The sequence below is a fragment of the Phalacrocorax carbo genome, chromosome 16 (assembly GCF_963921805.1).
Source record: "Phalacrocorax carbo chromosome 16, bPhaCar2.1, whole genome shotgun sequence".
In the NCBI taxonomy this organism is placed as follows: domain Eukaryota; kingdom Metazoa; phylum Chordata; class Aves; order Suliformes; family Phalacrocoracidae; genus Phalacrocorax; species Phalacrocorax carbo.
In genome coordinates this window covers 9,046,026-9,070,440 of record NC_087528.1, presented here as the reverse complement: position 1 = coordinate 9,070,440, position 24,415 = coordinate 9,046,026, and the positions used below count along the sequence as shown (strand labels likewise).

Here is a 24,415-nt window from a genome sequence, read left to right as displayed (position 1 = left end):
AAAGAGCTCTTATCACATTTGTATGTAGATTGAACAAAATATGGCAAGATGCCTTGTCAAAACATTTTCCAATGCAGTGTGCTACGCTTCACAAAATGGATGAAAGACTCTGACAGAATTTCAGACCTACCACTGCAGATTTCCCAGCCACCTATGTGCCTAAAGCAAAAGCATAGTGCTGACCTGTGGGGTCTAACAGAATAACTACCTAAGCAAGTCTTCTGGATTATCTTCCCTCATATTCCACAGGTAGAACAGGAATGGATGGGGATGAGCATGTACAAAAGACCTCACATCTGACTTACAGTTGCATCCTAAACAACATCCAATGTGTTGTAGCTTTCTGCCTGGCTTGGTGACATGAACTCACAGCTTCATTTCTCCAGCACACTCCCCTGGCTAAAAACCGAAGTGTGAAACATCTGCTGGAAAAACCTTCTTTGTCCCATGAGCCTTGCTCAGGTACCTGGTCCTTGAGATGGGTCTCCGTGCAGTACTTCCATTGCTGAAACACCTCAGACAGTTTATCCAGGCCACCATGGTGAAAATGGAAGATCTTGTACTGGCTCTCCCTGCTTGCGACAACCAGTTGTCCACAGGTGCATGCCTCATCGCTGTGGGACAAAACAAAGGGGGGGAACAACCTGCACTTATTACCCAGGATGATGAGGGGCCCAGCAAGAAGAGGGAACATCAGATGAGAGAGAGTGGAAACCAAATTACAAAGAAGTGTAGCATCAAGTTGTCCCTTAAAACAGAGCGCCGAAGTAATTTTACAGCTTTGGGACTCGATGATCCATATAAGGGTCCCTTCCAACTTGAGATATTCCATGGTCCTACGACATGGCCATAGTGACCACTTTCCCCAAGAAGCTCTATTCATGCCAGGTAACAGCACACTTTTACCCTTTCACCATGTGAAGGAATTAAATTTAGTCTTCCCTGGAGAACAAAAACCCAAAAAGTCTGCCTCAGCAGCATTAAGGCAGCACACGAAGTCAGCTCCTAGCGATGACCTGACTTGGTTGTACCCAGCATTGTATAAAGAAGCAGGGAGTGAGAGAAAAAAGAGAGAGTAAAAATGTTTTCAATAACTTTTGTAATAATTTGAAAGATAACTGAAGAGGCTAAGAGCAGCAAGACCCTAGAGGAGCCCTGGTGAGGGGCAGGTAAGGGAGAAAGTACCATAGATAAAGAGAGATTTTTCCATACATCCAGGTTATTTTAAACATTTTTGGTAAGACGGCTAAGAGCAACCTTTACCTTACTAGGGAAAAAAATCCTTTCAGTCCCATACTGTAATTTAGAGGCTCTTCTGGGGAAGGCTAACACTTGCTTTCCTGGAGACAACCATTACGGGAAGACTTCCAAGGAGGACTGCACAAGCCATCTGCCTCCAGGACCCAATGCGCACTGATCCAGAGCACACATAAATATCACACACAATAATACGTTACCTAAAGAAGAGGCGAAGGGATCTCATTTGTCCCAGGTCCACTCTAAAGACACCACAGACCTGCTCTAGGGCAAACACTTTCTGCTGTTCGTCCCATCTGGTGCTCTGTGTTTGCCCATTATTCTCCTGGAACTGGGCACTGGTGTCGAGGCTGGAGGCAGAGCTGGTGGAGCAGGTCATGCGATTGTCACATGTGTCCCTGCAGACAAGAGCGTGGAGGAAGAAAGCCCCGCAAGACATCAGCCAAAGACTGCAGTTACATGCAGTAACCACAAATGCTCCAAGTTAAAAATCCTTCAACAGAGCTCTGAAATTGGAATTCAGTGCAGGTCTGAGTCAATAACCAACAGCCCACATAAGAGACTAAATTGTTTTTATTCAATTTAATTTAGTTCCCAGCATCCCCAAAAATGATCCTATTTTTGGTCTGATCCCAAATTCCACACAGAACTGGGGAGAGTGAAAACCACTCCTCAAAACACTGACTTGTGAGAAAGCAAAATTAAGAAGCCCAGAGTGGGAACACCCAGACTGATCCGAGGAACGGCCCGTCCCTTGCTCCTTCATTGCAGCACAAAGACCAGTTTGGGGATCCCATCAGTCCAGCAGGCACCTGCCTGCCCTCCAGCCCACACCACAGAGCCCCAAGCTGCAGGACCCCTCCAAACCATTATGCCTCTGGGACTGATAAGCCCCTGGGATGGAAAACATTGGGCCATTGAAAAAACATGACTGCAGAAGCACAGGTGCTTGACAGGCTGCTTCAGCAGCTCCAGCGGCACTCAGTGAATAACTTCCAAAGGAAGAGGCTTCTTGCCCCACAGCTCAAGCAACCTCCTCAGCATGCAGCTCAGCTGCTCTGCGCCCAGCCGGGGACAGGAGGAGTGAGCGCATTCAGACAGCAGCATTGATTAGGGATCTCATCTGGCAAATTCCCTCAGTGACCAGTAAGATCCAAAGGTATTTCCCTGAACTTGAGTTTCTCATTACACCTTCACAAGTGGACCTGGCAAGCCTGGATTCATGCGTATAAACTTCAGACAATGGATTCCGCTTGCAAACTTGAAACTTCAGAGAGTGAAGAAGTGGGGAATTATACATGAGCTCTTTAACCCATTGCGAAGTAGAGAAAGCGAACCCAACCGTTTCCAATATGCTAGGAGCTCATGCATCCCAGATATTTTTCTTTAAGAGTAAACTGAGTTGAGATTAAAAAAACCCACATGCCCACCACCAGCACTGATCCCAAAAGAAAAATATCACTACTTTGAGAATTAAGTGAATCTGAAACTGTGACCCCTTGATTCTTAAAAAGGCCAATACATATGAACAATCTCAGCGCAAGCTCTGAATGGGTTCCGCTGTGAAATCAGGGTTTGCAAAACAAGGCAAGTAGCAGGTATAAAGACAGCCCCCTGCAATGCCACTTTATGCAATGTTTTCTAATCCGCTTATCTAACAATGTAGGCACTGAACGCTGAAAATCACACACTCAGCATGCATCTGCAGCACACCACATCAGTATGCTTTCCAAGCCTGGCTACAGTGCCTCTTCCACAGGGACGAGCCTTATTTGCAGCATCTACCCATGGTTCAGGTCATTGCATTCCAATGGACAGGTCTCTGGACATCCCAGTTAGTTGTGGGTTAAATTTTTAACCAAGCCCCTGTGAGCCCCCCAGTTCAAATGTATGACTCAAAACCTTAGCACCCACACACACGGGAAATAAATCCCTGAGCCCCCTTCTCTAGCTCTGCAGCATTATGTAGATGAGATGAAGTCTGTTTTACTTTCGGCCAGAAGAGCGGCTTCACTACTCTGTTCGTAAAGTTCTGCTGCTCCATTTTTTTCTGAAAGAGAGCATCAAAGCAAAACTTACATTCAAGCCGTTCGGGGGTTGAGGTCTTAGAAGTGACATGGCAATATCGCCATGTGAGCAGGGATCATACAACATACCCAAACTCACTGAAAGAAGATCAACAGCAGTTTTTCTATGGTAGACGATACTTCCAGTCTCGCAAGCACGGCTATACACTATCACCTGCACCTGATGAATTTTTCCATGAAAATTGTAGTGGCCTTTGTGAAATTAAGCGTTACTTTCTGATAAAGCTGCAAAATACAACACTTTCCTACAGCATTCAGTATCTCACGTTAATGCAGAAGTAACAGGAGTCCTAGTATAAGACACTTGTGCTGGACTGCTTGCTATAAGCAGCTGGTATTTATGGAGCAACACTTCATAACAGCCACAGCTGGTTACACAGGATTTTCCTGGAAGAGATGACTCAAACTAGGTCAAAGACTAAGCAGAGGCAACCCATTTTCTAGAACTCTTGCAAAGATGAACTGGTCAGTACGACAAAGCGCTGGAAGACACACTGGCTGTATCACTGTCCCTGCAGTTCCCTCGTCACAGAGTCCAACATGCCCATTCTTCAAGAGCATCATCTCAAATGACCAATGGCAGAGAGATGACTGCCGAGAAACGATAGTTACCAGTACAGTTGGGCAGGCTCGCTTTGGTCCCGGGACTGCCAGCTGCAGTTACTTGCTATGTAACCAAAATCTGCTCCAGATACACAAGTAGCTACCCAAAAACTCAGAGGCTGGAGAGCCCAGTCACAAAGGTGCTGGCAATGCTATATTTTCTAGAAAAGCTTCTTCAAGACAGATGTTTACAGTTCACATTAAGCCACTAGTTACAAGCTTGTACACGCATCCAACATACACAGAAGAGAACTGAAGCAATATGTGTAAGCGGATTTACCCTTTCTGGACAGCAAAAAGCTTGTGAGTGTAAGCACGGTGCCTCAGAGTGAAGCCCAGGAAAATTCCAATGTCTTCACTGATGCAGAAGATGAAATCTGAGAGAGACATCTGTGCACCCCATGTCCTTCAGAGAGGTTGATAACACATACGTTCATACATAGGACAGACGCAGAGCGTGTACCACCTCATACATTGGTGCATTCTTAGTCACTGTGGAAATTAAGGAAAAAAACTCACTGTGTTTAAAATTACTTTTTCCTGTGTATGTTGATTGAAAATAATTGAAATTATTCTAATCTATTGGACTACTTTTAAAAATAATTTTGAGATCATCCTGCACTTACCTAACAACAAGTAGTATGATCAATGCTAATTTCATGGATTTTGGGGAGTCCTCTAACTAGGCACACAAGATATGCACATGCAAGGGAATAATTCTCCAATTTATTGTTTGTCAGACTATTATATCTGTTAGATGAGGAATTTATACTCGAGTGCCCTGCAAAAGCAGGGAGCTGAAGCACTGCAAGGGAAATAGCTGGAAGAACATTCCAGAGAGACTTCAGGTTGCAGGATCCCGAAAAAGCAGAGCTCAGCTAGTACACAGCACTGCTTAGCAAAACAGGAGGACAAGTGCGATGGTCCATGGGAATAAAAGGGACAGGGAAAAACAAAATAAGGAGGATTAGCAAAACCTGAGGCAGGAAACCCATTGACATATTCATGATTCCACTTAAGTCTTTTCCCCTCGCTAAAGTCTCATTATTCTTTTGTCTCAAAATGCATCTCATTCTTCCTGGTGAGCAAGACCAGGCGGTGATGTATTTTCTCCACTCAACAATCAACTACAGCAATCAACCATATCTACATTCCCTGAGCTTTTGCAGCCACTAAGAAAGCAAGCGCTTGCATAAGGCAGCTACCATCCTCCTCCCACCGCACGGGAACTCTCTCGCACGCCTGATCCGAGGTCAGCCACACTCAGCAAGTGAGACTTTCGACGTGCAGTAATGTGGTAAGGGACCTGACTTACTGTTTGGTCAAAGCATTTGTACACACCTACAGCATAAAGAGAGATAAAACCAATTATTATTTCTGTTATAGAGCCAGGGCAGAGACCTGCACCAATTACATGGGAAGACTATTTCAGCAACAACGATCTAATAACTCATTTTATGACACGATGTGACAAATGTAATTATAAGAGGGAAAGGGGCTGAAGATTATAGCTGTGATGAGGCAGTTACCAAAGCTGTCAGCGTGCACCACCTGATTCCCAGAGAGCCTCTTGCAAGAGCCAAACCCTCCTCAGTTGGCTCTCCATCACCACTGTACTAAAGCACACCTTCGCTGATAACAGCTTTGCTTACAGCCTGGGCTATTCCTGCACGCTGGCTTGTGAAGCATCATTTACAGACAATAAGTATCATCATAATGTATGAGTGTCCATGTAATGGAAATTACATGCCCCTTTTCCTCCCCAGGGGTTAGCATTTCTCTGTTTCTCCATATTCCCCACAGGCACTGACCTTCTAGGTTCCTTTTTCTTTCCAGCAAGGTGAAACAGCTCATGGCAGCATCAGCTGCCTAAAATGTCTGAGACGGATAGCTTCAAATAAATATTCCATCAATAAAAGTTCAAAGCTATTCTGAAACGCCTAAAAATTTAGTGTAGCGACTGTACAAAGTGAGGTAATACCAGGCAGCTGGAACCCAAATCTATTGTTCCAATTAAAAAGTGTCCTTGACAATATACATACATAATGAGTTGTGAAACATGCTGACTTCAGCGACATATAAAAGACATGCAAAACAAAACAGATCGGTCATTTGGGGTTAAAAAAAATTTGTCAAAATATTTCTGGTCGTTCCGAGTCACACTGCAGAGGGGGACTGGACGGACAGGGCGGGATGGCACCAGCTTCCAGAGGAGCGTGGCCACGCAGGGCCGGACATTGACTGAAACGCTGCACTCGCACCAGCTACTTGCATCTGATCAGCACAGACGAGTAACTAGGTTAAGAATGGTGTTAAATTCACCCTTCGGCTGAAAATATTTGGAACTTGAAGTTCCTTTGCCTCAGAGAGCCCGAACAGAATTAATTTACACTGACCTCAGTGAATAGAGAAAAAGGTGTTAGATGGTCTGGATGAAAGCCTACCCAGAATCTCTGAAATTAAATGTCAAAACATCCTCATGTGGAAGCGCATCTATACGTCTGCAAACACGCGTGGAAACAAATCTAACAATTTTTCCTATTTGTTAGGGAAACCTGTGAACAACTGCCCAGGACTTCACAGTACAAAGTACACGAATGTCAACATGGACTTTCCAAAACCTTGTTCCACAGGCTTTCCATTGATCTGTTTGCTTTCAAAACATAAATTTCCCCACGTTGAACTGCACTAAATGCTATTTAGTAGCTAATTAACTTTCTGTGCTGAAAACCTCCCGTAATTGCACTTCTTTCACCTTTTTTAGCCTGCGTCCTCCAGGGAACCCAAGCTGTCCTACGGCATTTGTTCTGCTCATTTCTATCTCACAGGCACAAGTTCCTTCCTGACATCAGACTGCCAATCACGGCTGCAGAGGTCACTGGAGACCAAATTAGGAGCACTCTGCCTCTGACAAACTTGCTTTGCTTAGCTTGTCGTAAAGGGAAAATAAAAGGTTATGAAAAATAATTGTATCCTTTCATGCTCAGCACCAGGAAGCAGATTCAACAGCGCTTCTAAAAGTCAGTGTATTTTTGTTACTCACCCTTTGTATTGTTAATGTTATTAACGATATTCAAAGAACAAGCTGTTTACCTCTTAAAAATGTTGGATTCCCTCCCTCCCCCCCAGTACAGGAAAAGAGCAGAAGGTTTGTAGTTACCAGCCGTCTACATGTTGGCCACCTCACGGGCACATGCTGCGGGCACGGCAGCAACTTCTACACTACCCCTCTGACCTTGGACTGTAACAGCAAGTTCACACTCAGGGACAGGGCTCTGAATTAACATCAACTCTGCGAACACAACCCCGACAAATAAAACATTTTAACACAACAAAACAAGGGACTCAAAGAAACCCGATTATGCAGCTTTGCCTTCTGATAGGCGTAATTGGTTTGTCCTTGAGAAATAAAGATCAAAACAATTTGTTATGCTTTATGGGGCTATTGCAATCCGCTTTTACAGCACCCCGATTGCCTTGCCAGAGCACACACCACCGCCCAGCGCAGGTAGAACATACAACGTCCTCCTCTGCTGCTGTTCACCGTCCGTTCTCGGATGAAAGCAACCTGTGCGGTGGAGTGGCCGGTGCCCCGGGACGACCCACCTCTGCAGCGGTGCTGGGTGCTGCCTTCCTGCCCCGCTCCGCCGAGGAGGGTGGCAGCTGAGCGAGAAGCCTCACTACACTGGGGGCTTTGTTGTCCTAATTCATTCCTCCAAGTCCTCGTGGCCTGAAGGGAAGCCGAGCGATTTTAGCCAGCAAGAGGGGGCATTACAGAAACAGCCCTGCTTACTTCTGAAGGGTTCCCCCCAACTGCTGTAAATGAAACCAAAAAGAAAACAAAATAAAATAAGAAATCTTGAGTTAATTATTTTGAATGTAAATGGGAAGGAGAGGAAAAAAAATTCAGAAGTTTGTAGCGAATTAACGTATGTTTTAATCTCTTTTCCCCAACTGAAGTCTGGAATGTGATACACGCATACCTTCAGTTAAAAGACAAGCAATCTGCTTTTCACAGATGAAACTTCCAGACAGGTGCAGGCTACTCAGGGAAAACCCACGCAAGGTTTTTCTCTGTGACTTCTTGTTGCAGTGAGGTAGCGGGGGCAGAATTAGCAGTTCGATGCTTATGAATAAAATACACACAGCTCCTGAGAAGCCAAACACAACAAATCATTTAGACCCGAGCGTATGCTGCTCAATGATGCAAATGTTACCTTCATTTTAAGGAAGGAAAATATTCCAAAAGCTGAATGGCAGATTTTTACAATCCATACAGAGAAGGGGCACCTCATGCCTAGGCTTTAGCTCATTAATAAATCAATCGAAATGCAACACTTAAAAAAAAAATTCCTTAGATGGAAAAAGTGATTTCTCAGCAAAGCCTGCAAAAGAATGTTTGCCTTTCAGCCTATTCCAGACGGGAAAAGGGGACCTTTCTTACCAGTGTTTATTTTATATTTAAAATCAATGGATTATTTTGCTTTTTTCTTTCAGTGCTATCCATGCAAAAATAAAATTCCGCACTAATTATGCTAATTACAATAAAGCCTTCAAAACCCCGGTCCCTTGAAAGCCCTGAAGATTACCTTTGTTCTTATATTCTCAGCTCTAAGCAATGAACTGGGAATTTCAGGGGGACTTTTTACTGACAGACAAAGTTAACCAACTCCCCGGACTCTGCACTGCTGCTGACCCAGTATTAGCAGAGCCAACACCACCCAGAGAGAATTTCACTGTTTCCACAATACAATGCGGATTTCCCAAGGGGAGAGCTTTCTTCAAGTAGCAGAAAAGGGAGAGGAAAAAGGAGAGCTGACTAAAAGCATGTTTCAGAGTTATTGTAAATGCTTAATGCTGTTATAATTGCGAGGACTGAGCCAAGAAGACAGAGACTATGCAGATTTATTTGCATATACTGTTGTACTTTTAGAGGGGACGTGCTCTTTATTTTGATCCGGTTAATGCAATTCTTCCCTCACAAAGCTATGGACACCTGCCAGCACCATTTATCTCCACACTCAATTAGGATTTCTGGGCGTTACGATTGTATAAAGAAGTAACAGAAGAAATACAAGAATATCCTGGGAAAAGGCACTTTATTGCAATGCCTTCCGGAAAAAAACAGCCACTGTTGTATTTTACTCTGCTCCTGCCTACCAGATCTCCCGGCTCTTGCAGTTAGACTGGTCTGTAACGCCAGCTTTCCATACAAACCCACTGCCCACTCAGGAAGAGGAGCCCTGCGCTCCCTTAGAAATTCTTTATTTCTCTACTACAAGCCCACACTGTAATCTTCTGTAAATAATTCTGTGTCATTGCAGTTACACCAGTTACACTGGTACAGAGCCACTGCCCCTCAGAGGGGTGCACAGGGGGTGCTGCAGCACTGGACCTGCACTCTTGGGCAAAGTGCTCCCCAACGCGGCTCTCCCGAGGCAGAATGGGGCTGGGAAGGAGACAGGCCCTCAGCTTCACCAGCTGGGAGGAGAACGGCTGCTCTGCCAAAGGGTGGGTGGGCAGCAGGGCTGGGGGTGCCGAGCCAGGGGGGACAGAGCCCGGCCACAGCCTAGTCCCCTGCTCACCCCATGGTCCCTTTCCACAGGGGCTCTGAGAGTGGAGCCGCATCCAAAGTGGGAGTTTAGAGCATCCCCATCCTCATAAGTGAACCCCAACAATGCCTGGTGCCCCACAAACGTGGGGGGTGTGGGCAGGAGGCAAAACAGTTCCTCTCTCTTCCTCCATCACTCCTGTTTGTGTGGCTGTGGGATCTCTTTCTTAGGCATCACCTGCTCTCGTCACTGACTATCCCTCCCCTGAAATCCTGTACAAATAGCTTCACGATCGCACTAGCTGCAATTCCCGATCTCATGTTAGCTGTCACTATTTTCTTCCACAGAAATCTGGCAGCAAACCAACAGAGGGAAAAAACAAACCTGCTATAATTAATGTTCTTGCTGTTCAAATATTTATATAAAGCGAGATAGAGCCGTATGCCTCCACAGTCTCTTGGATCTGTCCAACCTTCTCAGCTTTGCAGCTGGTAAAAACTTTAATTGATTACCCAGCACTGCTGACAGTGAACAGCTGAGGGCAGCTCCTCTTCCCGGTACCCAGCTCTGTGCAGACCACCTGGAAGCACTGCCTTAGATCAAGTTTACATCAACCCCACAACTCAGAGAGAAGGAAAAAGAACTGTCCTCCTGATGGAAGAAGTATTTCGGGATATTTTTTTTCCTGGGCATTGGTTTGGGTACAAATGGAATTAGGTGCTTTGGTCTCTTACATCATAAATCGCACTAGTTCAGGCAATGTCGTGGGCAACTGGAGCCTGAACCAGAAGCAGCGAGCCACCCTGTGCACTCATCCCCAGGGCTGAAATCATAAAAAGTAAGGTAGCGTGACACAAGAAGCTGCAAGAAGTTACAGGAGATTTGGAAGTCTGTGACCAATTCCCCTGGTTCTGAGAATATAATCACCTCTGTTACAACAGCAATGAATTCCCAGCCTCTTGATGACTCCAGAGCTCCTGCCAGTTCACACTAATTTCAGCTCATTTCCCCTATAATTTTGCCTCCTGTTTATTCTGCAGAGGTCCGAACAGCACTAAGCCTTTCAGGTAAGCTGCCAAAACAACATGATGCAACACCGTACGCTCTGTTACCACCCGCTCCTGCAGCTGCTGCCACCCTCCATAACACTGCGCCTCCGCTCCCTCCTGAGAAGGTAATTTACTGATTAGCTCCCTGGGAAGAGGCTTAACAACAGGATGTGCAACACATCTGTAAAAATTGCATCAACCATGATGCCAAAGGAGTTTTTCCTTGTGTTGTGTGCTTCGCCTAGACCATCTGTAATAGTTCTGTTGTGTGAATTCACGTCTGCTAAAGAACATGACAACTGTAGCATCATTTAGCTCCATTATGAAAATGTTTCATTATTTTTATTACTGGTTGCTAAAATTGTCACCTTCTTATGAAAGATATTTCCATCTTGTATTGATATCTATGACCACATTGGTTGCATCACTTCTGCTTGTCCTTCAAAGTAACTGCTGTGAAAGTGTGAGCTGGCGTCTATTCCATCACCTGTGGGGCTGTTCGCAGAGCTCCAACCTCTGGCCAGATGTTGCCCCAAGCTCCACTCATACAATTCTACCACTGAGGCTTCTCAGTCCAAATGCTGACTGTATCGACCAACATCCCAACCTGAAGTTAGTGAAGGAACCAATGCCAGCGTTTATTTGCCCTCTTCAGCATTTTTATATGGCGCTCGTCAGGTAACAGCAACTGCAGTTTATTACCCAAGTGAAAAGCCTTTAGCAGCCGTACCACCCATTGCTAGGGATCACTCTGGCACAGCATAAAAAACCCCAACAACCCCACTTAGAGAGCACTAAGTACTTCTGCAACCGATTGGTATAGATCTGATATCATGGTCAATTAAAATAACTTCAGAAGCACTGGTTGAAAGACATTTTATAGGTGTCAGATGCTATTTGGTACCTAGGATGTAACAAAAGGCTTTTAGTTTCACTTTACTGATGGGGAAAATGGAAGCTGAGTAATTTAGCAGGGCGGCAACAAGCCAAAGCTGGGTATAGAGTACAGTTGTCCTGAATTAGTGCCCTTCAGAGCACAATGCAAATGCTTCCTGAGAGACAGCAAACAACGGTGGCATGGGAGAAAAGGAACAGAATGGAATGATTTTATTTCCAGTATCCCACCTTTCCTACATTAATGCAGTCAATCACAAAGCCACTATCAATACAAGCATTTACCACATTCACTACCTCCCTGCAGCAACCACGTACTATGAGCAGATAAGAGCCCCCAAAGTTAACAAGGACACAAAACCCAAGCAAGTAAAGCCACCTTTCCATGAGAGATGAGTGCACTATGCAGAAGAAGTGCCAGGCTCATCTAAAAAGAGAAGCAAGGATGTGTACACTGGTGATGGGACACTCCCATAGCTCCTAGCCTGAGGAATTGTGTAAATGGGAGGAAAGCATCGATCGCTGCATGGGATCCCTGGCAGCCTGTCAAACTGAGAAGCAAAGAGGGAAAAAAAAACAAAAAACAATGGATATGTTTTTATTTCCTTATGTTCTACAAGGCGAGCTGTTGATTTAAAATGACTGACTGGTTGTGCAACCCAAACACTTCCAAGCCTACCTCCCTTCTTCCTCCCTCTCCCTGTCCTGCACGCAGCAGTATGTGTTTGTTGGCTCCCTTCTGCCCAGGAGGCCCGGCCACCTTCTCAGAGGATGCTCCAAGAGGCATATGGCACTGGTAGCTCCTGGTCATATGGATATTTTGGCAAGCAGCATGCTGAGCCATGTAAGTTGCCCACCCTGATCTTATCTGATCCAAGTCTACATGTACAGCCTAATTCTTTCACAATGTCACATTTTTCCATTTCTGACAATACCTAATTGTGCGGCAAGAAAGATGGCTGGACTGAAACACACATGCAACACATTGCTTCAGCTTCTGAAACAATCATGGGGAAAAGCAGAGTTCTCTTTACAACAGCTCCCCAATGCAGAGGGAAATAACCAGAAACATTCGTTCCTCTTTGCGGGGAGGAGGTGGTGACCGGGGGGTAGGGAGGGAAAGGAGTTGAAACAATCTGCCAGCAGCACAAACTTTGTTCGCACTCCAATTCTCGCTCAGATGGGAAGCAGCCAGCAGGAAAAAAAAAACCCACTCAAAAAAACCCCTCTTAAGAAACAAGGAAGCTGTTCTCATGCTTGCAGTGACTTCTGAAACAGCATCCCCCACCCCGCAAAAACGCTGGGATTAACGCAGGGAATATGAGAATGCTTTTTGACAAGACTTTTGCAAAGTATTCTATGCAAAATCTCTAATTCAAACAGTTCATAAGATCCTGCAGATATCATGCAAGGGGGCTCTATGGGGAAGAACAAATTGGCATAAAAAATGGACACACTGGACAAAAGCCTTTCAAGTCTGAAGTCCCAAACAATGAAAGGTCTGTTTTATTAATCTGCTGCAAATTATGAGTGCTGCATGCACTGTACAAGGCTTCCAGACTGGTGCCAGAGGAGTTAAAAAAAAAAAGAGAAAAGAAAAAAAGTCTACGAGGACTATGAGCACTGTGTTTGCAAAGCCAGCCTCTGCGTTGCCGGAGCTGTCAGGACTCCGGCAGCATGCAAGGAAAGCCGGCAGAGGGCTCGCCCGAGCCACGCTGCGAAACAACAGGGAAATGCTGTATGAATTCACAGCCAAGGTAGCGAAGATGCAATAAACTGTATTTCCTTCCTTCCCTGACACTATTAGCAGCTCAGAGTGTAAGCATTGCAAAACAGTTAAACCACAGCACTCCTTGCCCACTTGCTGTGCCCCCAAGCACTGCGCCGGTATCCTCCTGCACCAGCTCCCCTCCCCGCGCACGCTGTCGGGTGCAAAAGCTCTCTGACACTGCGGCACGCCTTGGACAGCACATGGCCTTGTGGCCCAGCCCAAGGACTGGGATTTCCCCAGGATGAATTCAGGCTCCTGGTTTTCAGCAGTTAGGACATAATTCTGAATGTGTCCCTCACTACTTCCACTTCTAACCGCTACAGCAGGAATAAAGACCCCTTACTCAGGGTGTGTGGATGAACTGGGCCACAGCTGAGGCCACGGCTTCCACACACACACTGAAAGTCAGGAACGTTTTTCCTTTAAGAATCTTACTGTTGAAACACAGAAATGTTCACAGAAGCACTTTAAGTATGCTTTATTTGCAAAAAATGCTTAACACCCTCCCCCAACCCCCATAACTTCAGTATTTTCAGAGCGACACAGACAGGTCAAACACACAGATAGTCAGTGCTGCTTCGAGGAGAAAAAACGTTTTACACACCTTAAACAAACAGAGGTTTGGTTGCAGTGGATTTGGGGGTTTTCTGTTTAAGTCAAGGCCAAGAAATTTCTAAACCAATTCCACATTCTCTCAAAGTGTTTCAGCTAAAGTTTCAACCCCCAGCAGCAGCCCAGTCCTAGAACACAGTCTCAATGGGACAAAAGCCTAGGAACCAACAAAATAAAGTAAGTTATTAGGAATTATATTTAATCATGCAAATGCCTCCCTGTAAATTTTTTTCAGGGTGTGTTTCATGACATTTATGCAGTTTCCAAAGCCATCTACATTCCTGTTAACGGTTGTCAAAAAAACCTGTCAGGCATCGTATTTGGAGAGCTAAAAGGGACACTGTCAAACAGATGTTGTTCAACATAAAAGCCCACCCTGCACACCCTGCAGCTGCTTTGCAATGCCCCTCTGCAGCCAGAGGAGAGTTGCAGTGGGATGGGATGGGATGGGATGGGCCGAGGTGCTGCTCAAACTGCTGCCCACCCAGCTGCTGCAGAGCTCAAGCCCAGAAAACCCTGTGGGTTCACAGTTAATTAGAAGTATACTGCTAGGACACATATCAAATACAAAGCTGATACAAAGTCTGAGATCACAGCACTGAAGTGTTTTAAAATATCCAGAGAGAGCTGAATCAATTAGAACACCTCCTTCATAAACCTCGCTCTTACTGGCATTCTCTGGGCTTGAGATTAGCCCATAAAATAAAGAGGCAAAATCTCTTCAAATGTCAAGTCTTAACGCAGACTGTACATTACTGACATGCACAAAGGAGAACTAGTTTTTCTTAATTTCAGGCGTAGTTTCAAAGTTGATCTATATCCTTAAAATCAGTCCCACAGTGCTTCATGAACACAGCACGCCCATCCTCCTCCCCAAGATAGAAATGAGTGTTTCACCACACAGAAAACAGACCAGAAAGCCAGAAACGTTGCGTATCAAAACAGTAAGTGACACAGGTATCCTACTGCTCCTTATTCTCTTGCCAACGTGCCCTCTTTCCCCTGTGTAAAGTTTACTGCAGATGCCATTGAGAAGCGTTGACATTTAGATATACCAGTGTTGACTAAAATATCTAGGTTAGACATGTAAAAATTAATATTTATATGTCTTAAGTGGGACCACATTCTGAACACCAGCAAAACAAGCTCACACATGCAGACTTCATGTCAATGCGGTGCCTTGCAGAGGCACCCATGGCTCAGCGGAAGTCAGACAGACACTTTGATGTGGCTCTCCACAAGAAGTAACTAGCGTATCTCCTCAGCAGAGCCCATTAAACCAACAAAGGACCTTTTTAATTTAGTAATGCTGCTTCCAGGGCTCAAGATAGTTCACCTGAAAGACTGTACCTATACAGTTGTGAATGTTCAGGGCTAGGGTTCACTGAGCAGAAGCAGGACTGGCCGACAAACAATTTCCTGTAAACTACACAGGTGTCTGAAGCAAGACAGGATATTCAGCTCAATGCCACTGTGATGCTTCTCAGTTTTCTTCAGCATCTCCAAGTTCAGCAACCAGCTACTTGCCCAGAAACTGGAGAAAAGGATGCACTCACCTGCTTTCATTATCCAGAAACATAGAGCTACTGCTTTTCCCAAGGGCTTCACTAATGGGAGAGAGGCAGAAGGGGGAAGAGAAGGCATCAGAATCAGAGTCAAAAGTACTGTCCCTGCTCACGTCATCAGCAGACAGCTCCAAGGAGCCCTCATCCTCCCCTGGCTCTGGTCTGCAGTCCAGACCTTCCTCTGTCCCCTCCACTGACAGCTCCGACCTGTTCTGTTCCTCCTGAGAACTGATTGTTGATAGGATTCCTGAGTCACTGCGGGCAGGCTGGGGGGACTGGTGGGCACCGTCTGCCGCGGGGCAGCACTTCTCCCCTTCTGAAGAGGGGGAGCTGATGTAAACCACATCTTTCACAAGCTGTGACACAGTCAAGATGTCTTCTCCTTTCAGGATCACTGCTCCTCTCTGCTCAGTGGGGGAAGCCTGACGGACAATGCCGAAACCCTGAGTGTGGCGGCCGCGTTTGCGGGGAGCTTTACGGACAGGGGAGCTCTCAGGAGTGATATAGCGCAGGGCTTCTTCATCCTGCCTCTGAATGCGGGAGTTTGGCACCCAGGCAAGGATAAGCGTGGTTCCGAGCAGCTCATCCTTCTCCATGTACAAGCACAAATAGCCTTTGAGAGAGCAAAGAAGCAATCAGTTGTGACACTTAGGAAACAGCGTAAGCCTGAAATCTGCCCAGCCCCACCTCCCCCCACTTCACCACCATTACACATCGGCAAAACAAACCCTTTTATTTACCAGGAGAGAGTTCTGCCAAATAAATGGTGGAGTGCTTGGTGTTATTCAGTATTTACAAATAATTTCAAGTCCGCATACAGCTTTTGAATAGTCTGAATTCCCTCTGGCCCAAGTGGACAGAGAAATGACATACAATTACTTAAACTTCCTGGATGGATTACTAATCAAGAATAAATGCTGAAATATGTTGCCACATGAAAAACTTTACTGTTTGTTAATTAAACAATTTCAAGTGCCAGCTAAACATTTCTTTCTCAAGAATATTTACCTTAGTGTAGCTAAAGGGCTACAATGTTCATGGAAAGCCAGTAGAAAAAAAAGAGTCAAACACACAAAAAGGGAAGTGTGGGTCAATGTTCACAGAATAATCGGTTTTGTGAAGCTAAGCCAGTAGCCGCGGCTTGCTTTGATGAAAACATGAAAGAGCGCAGTAACAGATGGGAATAAAGGCACAGGGCAGTATTTATCTTCATTTCCTACTCCAGTGCATGCAGCCACAATCAGGTTTTCCTTCCTTTCCCTTTACCAATGGTTGTTGAGGCCACTCTAGCAATGACAGTTACAAGATGATACTTGGCTTTCCTGAATATTGCACATATTTCAAAGAGCAACAGAAGTTGCTGTCCTCAGGTGGCAACTGTCCATCTTCTGGCGATACGAAAGGACTTACTGAAACAGGTAAATCCATGCTAGACCAGAAAACAGAAACATCATCAATTTTCCTACTAAAATAAGAGCTGATGGATCAGCTTGTGGGTGGCTTTCCTTAGTCTTCCATAAGACTGCCTTGCTCTGTCCCCTGCTGGTACCTCTTCGTTCTTTAGAGCCCAAGATGTAGAATTTGATACACACCACCCCCCCCAGGAGAGAGAAAAAATATGAGTGAGCAGTGTCTGCAACACCCTATCACCTGGATGATGCTCCCCGATGCCTTGTAGCAGCTCAGGTGGATGGACACAGACATTGTTCTTAGAGTAGATAATCTCCCCATCAAGTATGGAAGATGAACTGCTGCCACCACCAGGATTCAAGGTCAGGAGGTCTGAAGCTTTTGAAGAGGCACGTCGGAGGAGTCGCCCCAGAGACATCGCCAAGGAAATGTTTCCATTATCTGTCAGCTTTAATCAGGAGCCAAATTCAGAAGATCTGCCAAAAAGGGGGAAAGAGTAGTGTTAGAATAAATATAACAGCATAGCACGTGCCTATTGCTGTCTGAGAAGACGAGGTCTCCCATCAACTGTTGCATCGATCCTACAACTCAAGCAAGAGCCTCCAAATGCTCTGCGTCTGTAACATCACCTCTACATTTTAAAGATGCTGAAGTACAGAATCCTGGGGTGTTTTTCTCTGCAGCGAAGAAATATGAAGGCAGCAAAACCCTGTAATTTCAATAGTTACTGCAGGGAAGAAACAGAAAAGTAATGCTTGTCACTGAAGATTGCCCATTAAGGGAATAGCTCAGCGATGCAGAGCTGCCCAATGTATCACTGTCCTGGGGACGCCAAGGGGAGTCAGAGTAGGCCCTGGAGGTTTCCTTCAGCACAGAAAAACTGCTGAGACCATGACATTAAACAACGGACTGCTGCTTCTTCCACAATAACCACTGATCTCTACAAAAACATTAATCAAAACAAGTTCATTTTGCGCTTACCAATTTTTGGCATAATCCTGCTGCGTGTTTGAGGTTTTTGCGTTGGGGTTTTGTTTTGGTTTTTTGAGCAGTGATGGTTAAATAGAGTTTTTTTCAGAGATAAGTGGCAAGAGACCCATGTTCAACAGAGTGGGCAGGCTCCAACAGCAGTGTATGGCACGCCAACTCAAGGCAAACATTTCATCTATCAATAGGTAACTTCAGCTAGCAGTGGAGCATGACCCCCAACTAATCACCACATCAGCTCTGTACTCAAATGAGATGTGCTCCTCATTGGGGCTGTTGACAAGGAGCCCTACAGTGCATCCAGAGGGGTCACCCAAGCTATAAGTTATTTAGCAGACAGATCAGGAGGAAGGCTTGATGTGTTGAAACCACGGGTGGGTCTTGCACGAAGCAATCCCACAGAGAGCCCAACACAATTCAATGCAGAGCAGGCTCTACGTGCTGCTGCCATCTCTAGCTGAGAAGCAGACCATCATCAGAGGCACGGCAGTTTCTGTTCTGCCGAAAGTACACAAGAAGAAGAAACATCTACTTTTGTTCCTTTGTATTCACGAGCAAGTAAGGCTGTGTAAACAGGCCAGTCCGACCTAGCACACACCACACATTGCCACAGTGCCCGGTCCAGGGGCAGTGCATGGAGATCAGCTCAGTGTGTTCCCTGTGACAAGTCCCACACCACAGTCTGCAGAGCACGCAACAGGGGTAGCCAGGAATAAAAAGAGAAGCAGACAGGCCCTGACTTGTACCATCAGGGGCACTGTACGCAGGAAACATTTAGGGGCCTAAAGCAAGCATCATCAAACATTGAATAGCTCTGATTTCTTTAAACATGGTTTTAATGGTATCTCCAGACAAACGAGGAAGCGAGAAGGCAGAGAGGGCAAACAGAAACCAGTGCTTCCTGAAGAACAGAGTGAAAGCTGCAGGGAAGGAAAGTAGCTGTCTTGATTCTGACAGGTTTGTACATACAGAAGATTGCAAATCAGACTGCCAAGCAGTTGACAGAGCCTTCATTAAAGGACAAACTATTGGTTTAACTGGCAGTCGCTAGATTTGTCAGCTTGAATCACAGCACGAGCAGTTTCTGCATTTCAGGCTTTGCTGGAACTCAATGCAGAAGCCTCAACCCTGCTATGCACTGTGCCCAGCAAGTGTTTAGGATAAGAGAATTACTTTGCAAGTCCTTTGCACCCATGCCTCCTTCTAGCACCAAACACAACACGTATCTTCACATCTCAGCCCAAAAAAACAAACACCAATGGAGCCATATGCTCATTCTTGTCCAGATTGCCAAAAACCACAGCACTGTTTCAGGCTCTGGGTTATATCTTGGAGAAAGTTATTTGCCTTTTTTTTTTAAGAGCAAGTCACCTTTCCTCTCGTTGTACCCTGAAAGAATACAGACAGTAAACTCTGCTGCAATTTCTCCTTCCCACCACCAAGTTACAACACACCATTTCAACACAGCGTTGAGGGAGTCCGAAGCAGTGATGTGGAGCAACCTGTACGGCATCAGAGGCCCTCAGCCTCTGGCACATCTGAAGAGCGTCATCTGTTACCACAACATTTTGTAGGCAGCACAGTCTACTCAGCTAGGCCCTGAGCCCTGAGCCCTATGTCTTGCTTTCAGACATAAACCAGCCTCGATATCTAGACCTTTAGCTGTGTCAGCAATTACATCAGAACTCTAAAAGCGCAAAATCTAAATACACAAAGGCAGAAGGAGGTATTGGATGGCTGTGGCTGTTGACCAGGGAATGCTTCCTCAGAAAACACAAGTGAGCTTTTCCTACCAAGGACAGCAGATGGAGATGCACGTATGAAATAAGAGCTTGTATGATGTCCTACCGCAGCTCTCCAGGGGCTCTCAGGAATGCAGGCAGAGGTACAGGGCTCCTCTGCCAACAGAGGCAACATTTAATTAGCTTTTACTTGGTAGAGAGAGAACAAAGCAACAGGTAAAAAATCAAAAGCTTCTCCCTGGAAAGCAAGAGGAATTTAAAGGGAAGTATTAACTTTGATCCTGCAGAACACCTGTTGCTTCAGCACTGCCTTGATGTGCAGGTGGACGGCGCTGCAGGTAGGCACACGCATACGCAGGTATGGAAACAAACAAACAAAAAAAGACAGGAGGTAAAGAATATGATGTCCTGCCAGCACAGAAACTTAGTCTGTTGCATTTGTCTTGCAGAAGACCTATGCATCAGAAATCAGAGACCACTACAATGCTGCAAACAAACAGCCAAATATACCGGGATATATAAATATCAGCAGCAAGACTCCAATTAATCCTTTAACCTTAGGCTGGGGAATTCTGTATAGCTTTGGTTGCAGCATTAAAGAAAAACATTCACTGGACAGTTTCAGGAAGAGTGACAAGAATGATCTGGGACATGGAATGAGTTTGCCAAGGAAAGATTAAAGAGAGGGAAATGTATTAAAAGTCTTTACATATGTGAATTGTCACTGCCAAAAAAAGGAAAAGCTGCCTATGGAGGACAGGAGAAGTAGTAGGGCAATTGAACTGTGGCAAGGAATATCTAGTCTGGTCATTCTAACAGCAGGTGTACCAGAACAGGGCAACCTGAAGAGGTTGCTTCCATCCCTGGGGGGTTTCAAAGACAGGCCACAGAAAGAGATAGGCAGTCGGTCCCGGCTAGGGCCAGCTGGTGGACTAGACGTCTGATGCTCATCTAGTCTACTCGTACAACCCCAGAAGACTCTGAAACACAGCTTGTGAACGTATGTTTCCTTCCCAGCGCACAGGGGTTAATGCAACACAAACCAGCAAGTAACAAAAAGACCGAATCTTCAGGGCTTGCTCTATTCTGAACCCTCTTTCTGCATGGGACAATGTCTGTGCACCCAGTCCATGGGGCCTGGGTCATGAGCAGAAGCAGCTATTGCTGCTGCCTCTTGCACAAGCTTGGGTAGGCAGGCAGGAACTATTCTATGGCTAAGTCAGTATTACATTAGCACCATTCAGAAAAAATGTATTTTTCATATTAATTTTCTATTTATCCCCTGATCTGAAGGGATTCTTTTCAATGTGGCAGAGACAACTCAGCTCTCCAGAAGCTGCAGCACTGAATTAGCTGATAAGCTCTTGCTGAGTGCCAATATTTATTAAGCACACATACATTTTCTTCTCCCACACATCAACTGTCACCACTAAAAATCTTTGCTACAGCTACCGAGTCTGTTCACGCAGCCCCTGGCTGCTCTCCCAGTCAATGCCAGCACTTCTCAGCTACACAAGATCTCACAAACGTGCTGGAGAGCCAACTCCTGAAATCACCCCGGGAGCCTCTTCACAAGAGCCTGACCAGTTCCAGCCAGCAGCATCTCAAATAACACTGGCTGCTTGCCTCTCTTAGAAATGCCCTTCCCCTTCTCACAAACCTATCAACAACAAAATCCTGTTTGGCTTGGCAGATCGCACCCTCACCTTGGCAAACGCGGCTGGACCAAATGTTGCTGCCTCCGGTTGCACAAGATTCCTATATTCCGGCGAAGGAGGGCAACGCAGGGCTCCTGCATGGGCCGACACAGGCTCCAGCACATTACTCCTGGTCTGTGCAGCACACGCTGACACCGGGGCGGTTCATGAGCACACAGGGCAACAAGGCTTCTCTCACAAATAAATGTATCCTATAGAGGCATATAACAGCCTGCGCTTTGGGGTCGGCTGCAGCCCACAAGTCACGCTGCTGAGCACTTTGTGCTTGGCAGCAGGTCTTGCAGCTCCAAGGGAAAATTTGCTGTGCGAGAGTTTAATAGATTTACAAGCAAAATAAGCCAAGCTACAGGGATCTTGAAGCGAAACATGAGACCTACAGCAAGTCTGGGCACAGAGGAGAAACAAGAGCTGTCAAACACTGGCACCAAATTTAAGCATGCAATGCCTTAAGTAAGAAAAAACGCAACAGGCTTTTTTCTTTTTTGCCCTTAATAACTTACATTTGATTTTAGATATTCAATGAGTACAGAGTCACTGTACCAGGGAGGTCTCAAACACTGCAGAAGTTCCTGCCTCTTCCTCCCCTTGGGAAAAGCAAACGCAGGGTTTGCATCTCTGGCAGCTCAAGCCCAGGTTACAGCACACTGGAAGGCAGAGCGACCAGAGACAGAGTACAGGCGCCCAGGAGTCAGGACTCGCAGCTTCTTTCCAGTCCTCTGGCTGGATTTTCTGTGCAACTCCCAGCTAGTCACTCACTTGATCTATACTTCTCTATGTATACATGAGAGCCCTTGTAACGACCTTCCCTTTGTATTGCGATACCTCTACATTGGGGCGGGGGGCGGGGGGAGGGGGGGTGGGGGGGAAGCTTTCAAAACTACTAGCTATTAGCTGGAGCTATTTAAGATGACCTAGCCAAATCAAGGAAAAGAGTTTACCATAGGGAGCCATTCTGAAGTCATCCCATTTCATGGGGAGAATTATGTAGGTCACCAAAAAGTCTTTCATTCCTGACCTGCTGGTGCAGCAGTGGCACGCAGAGTACAGAGTAAAGGAAAGTAACAGCAGTTACCAGTGAAGGCTGAAATCCTGACACTCGCACAACTCCAATTCCAGCCACTTCAGTGGAACAGATTTCGCTCAGCTGCATCTCAGCTGAGAAGGTAAAAAAGGAAAAGCAGACTAAATACTGCAAGTTTGTGACTCTGAGATAAAAAGGGAAACGAAATGCTATCATCAGAGCCTGCCTGCTGCTCCCAGACATACCTGCTTATGCATAAAAAAGCAAACAAAAATCTCACCTCCCCTCCAGCACTAAAAGTCAAACCACAATACATGCTTTAATGCTCAGAAATTGTTTGTGCCATATGTCCCTCCATCCCAAGATTAAACATAATTTTGTATTATTTAACTGCAGTGCTTGTGCAGTAGATAACACTTCATATAGCTTTTAATTTCCAACGTCCTGTAGCTGTGGCCTGGTAATGCTCACAGTACTAGATCCCTAAATATCAGCAGCTAAAAAATCCCAGGAGCCTGGTTTCGCAGCAGAATTAATGAACTAATTGCAAAGTCTTTTCTTAACATGACAGACATCAGACCACGTGTCCCTGACACTCTGACACTTTGAAATCGCCTCCTTTTTACCCTGCCACAGGCAAGACCATGCCCTGCTCCCTTCTTGCCTGCTGGACAGAGACAACAACGGTCTGCCGCAACCCGGCTCTCCAGCTTTATGCGAACCACACAGTGAGACATACAGCATAAACCCAGATATTCGGCAAATCCAACGCTGGGTCAGAGAAGCAGTTTTCAGAAACACCTCTGCTTTTAGCCAAGTTATCACCAGAACGAGCTCCTCTCAGCCTACTGACCTAAAGGAGGCTTCCACAAAAGAAATAGCAAGCCCACGATCTTTACCCTGAGCTGTCCCGGTCTTAACATTTTGACTATTTTCTCATAAAAGATCTTTCATTTTTATTACTTCCTATTCAGAGTGGCAACTAAGAACATAATACCTTTGCAAGACAAGCTACCAGTCCGAGAACAGAACAGACAGGCAGACCTCGGAGAGGAAGAAGCAGAGTTATTTTACAGAGTGTCATCAACACCGTGAGCAATATATCAACTCAATTCCCGCCCTGCAGCGCCTGAAGGCCATACATCAAATAATTTTCAATGATTCAGACCATCCATCTTCACCTCTCTGCTGATAACAGAACTCGGTGAATGGAGAGGTAGATGCGGGGGTAATCTGGGAGAAGACCAACTCCCTGAAAGTAAGAATACTCCAGCTGTACACGGCCACTCCAAAATAGCAGAAAATACGAGTTTGAGCACTGTTCTGTGTTCCGCTTTCTGCCAGCCCCGAGCCGGCAGCATGCCGCCCACCCCGGGGGCTCCGAAGGCAGCGGGCAGCATCCCACCCGCGACCCTCCACGCGGCGTGGGGCTCCGGCGGGGACACACACACACACACAGGACGGGAAGACAAAGAGCAGGATTAAAAACCCGCATGAGCGGGGTGCCGGGCAGGATACCCGGTGTCTCGCCTCCTTCACGCGTGTGACAGTGACAGGCGCGACGAGCAGCCGTCCCGCGGGCACTGCAGAGGCCGTCCGGGCCCCCTCCCGCCACCCCGCACCCCCACCGCAGCCCACAGGCACGGCCCCCGCCGCACGGAGCCGGCGTTACGCCCCGCTCAACCCGCCCCCGGCGAGCGACGCGACGCACGGCGCCGACCCGGCGCTTTTACCGGCAAAGACGAACCCGGGGAAACTTCTAGCGGTTCCCGCGGCCGGACGGCCCGGCCCGGCATCGGGCGGGCTCCGAATCGCCGTCGCCGCCCAGCGGGCCCAACGCGGGGGGCCGCCGCCGCCGCCGCCGCCCCGGCCCGGCCCGGCGGGGGTGTGCCCGCCCGGCGGCCCCGCCCCGCCGCCGCCCTGCCCCGGGGCAGCCCGGCAGCTGCCTCAGGCGGGGCCGCCTCGGCGAGGGAAGGGCGAAGAGGGACCCTCCCCACACACACACCGCAGCCCGGCCCCCGGCGCCGTTACCTGCTGTCCCGCACCGGGGCTGGCGCGGCCGGGATGCCGCGGGCGTCGCCCGGGCCCGGCGGGCTGAGGTAGCGCGGCCCGAGGGGCGCCCCCCCTCCTTCCCCTCACGGACTGAG

General features: G+C 46.7%; 1 protein-coding gene across 6 annotated transcripts in view; it reads right to left on the bottom strand.

Annotated features, from left to right (window-relative positions):
• Nucleotides 1-24,397, bottom strand: part of TBC1D16 (TBC1 domain family member 16) — a 32,961-nt gene extending 8,564 nt beyond the window's left edge. For 2 of the 6 annotated variants that reach the window (XM_064466980.1, XM_064466985.1), the window contains exons 1-5: nt 24,002-24,158; nt 17,041-17,276; nt 15,382-16,003; nt 1,458-1,655; nt 467-614 (exon numbers count right to left, since the gene is read on the bottom strand). In XM_064466980.1, the coding sequence (XP_064323050.1) occupies nt 467-614; nt 1,458-1,655; nt 15,382-16,003; nt 17,041-17,218 (1,146 nt within the window). In that variant the 5' untranslated portion in view covers nt 17,219-17,276; nt 24,002-24,158. Of the gene's footprint in view, nt 1-466; nt 615-1,457; nt 1,656-7,107; nt 7,190-15,381; nt 16,004-17,040; nt 17,277-17,781; nt 17,895-24,001; nt 24,159-24,299 lie in introns of those variants that run through there. The other 4 variants (XM_064466982.1, XM_064466981.1, XM_064466983.1 and 1 more) reach the window with 4 other exon arrangements.
• Nucleotides 24,398-24,415: the final 18 nt, after the last annotated feature.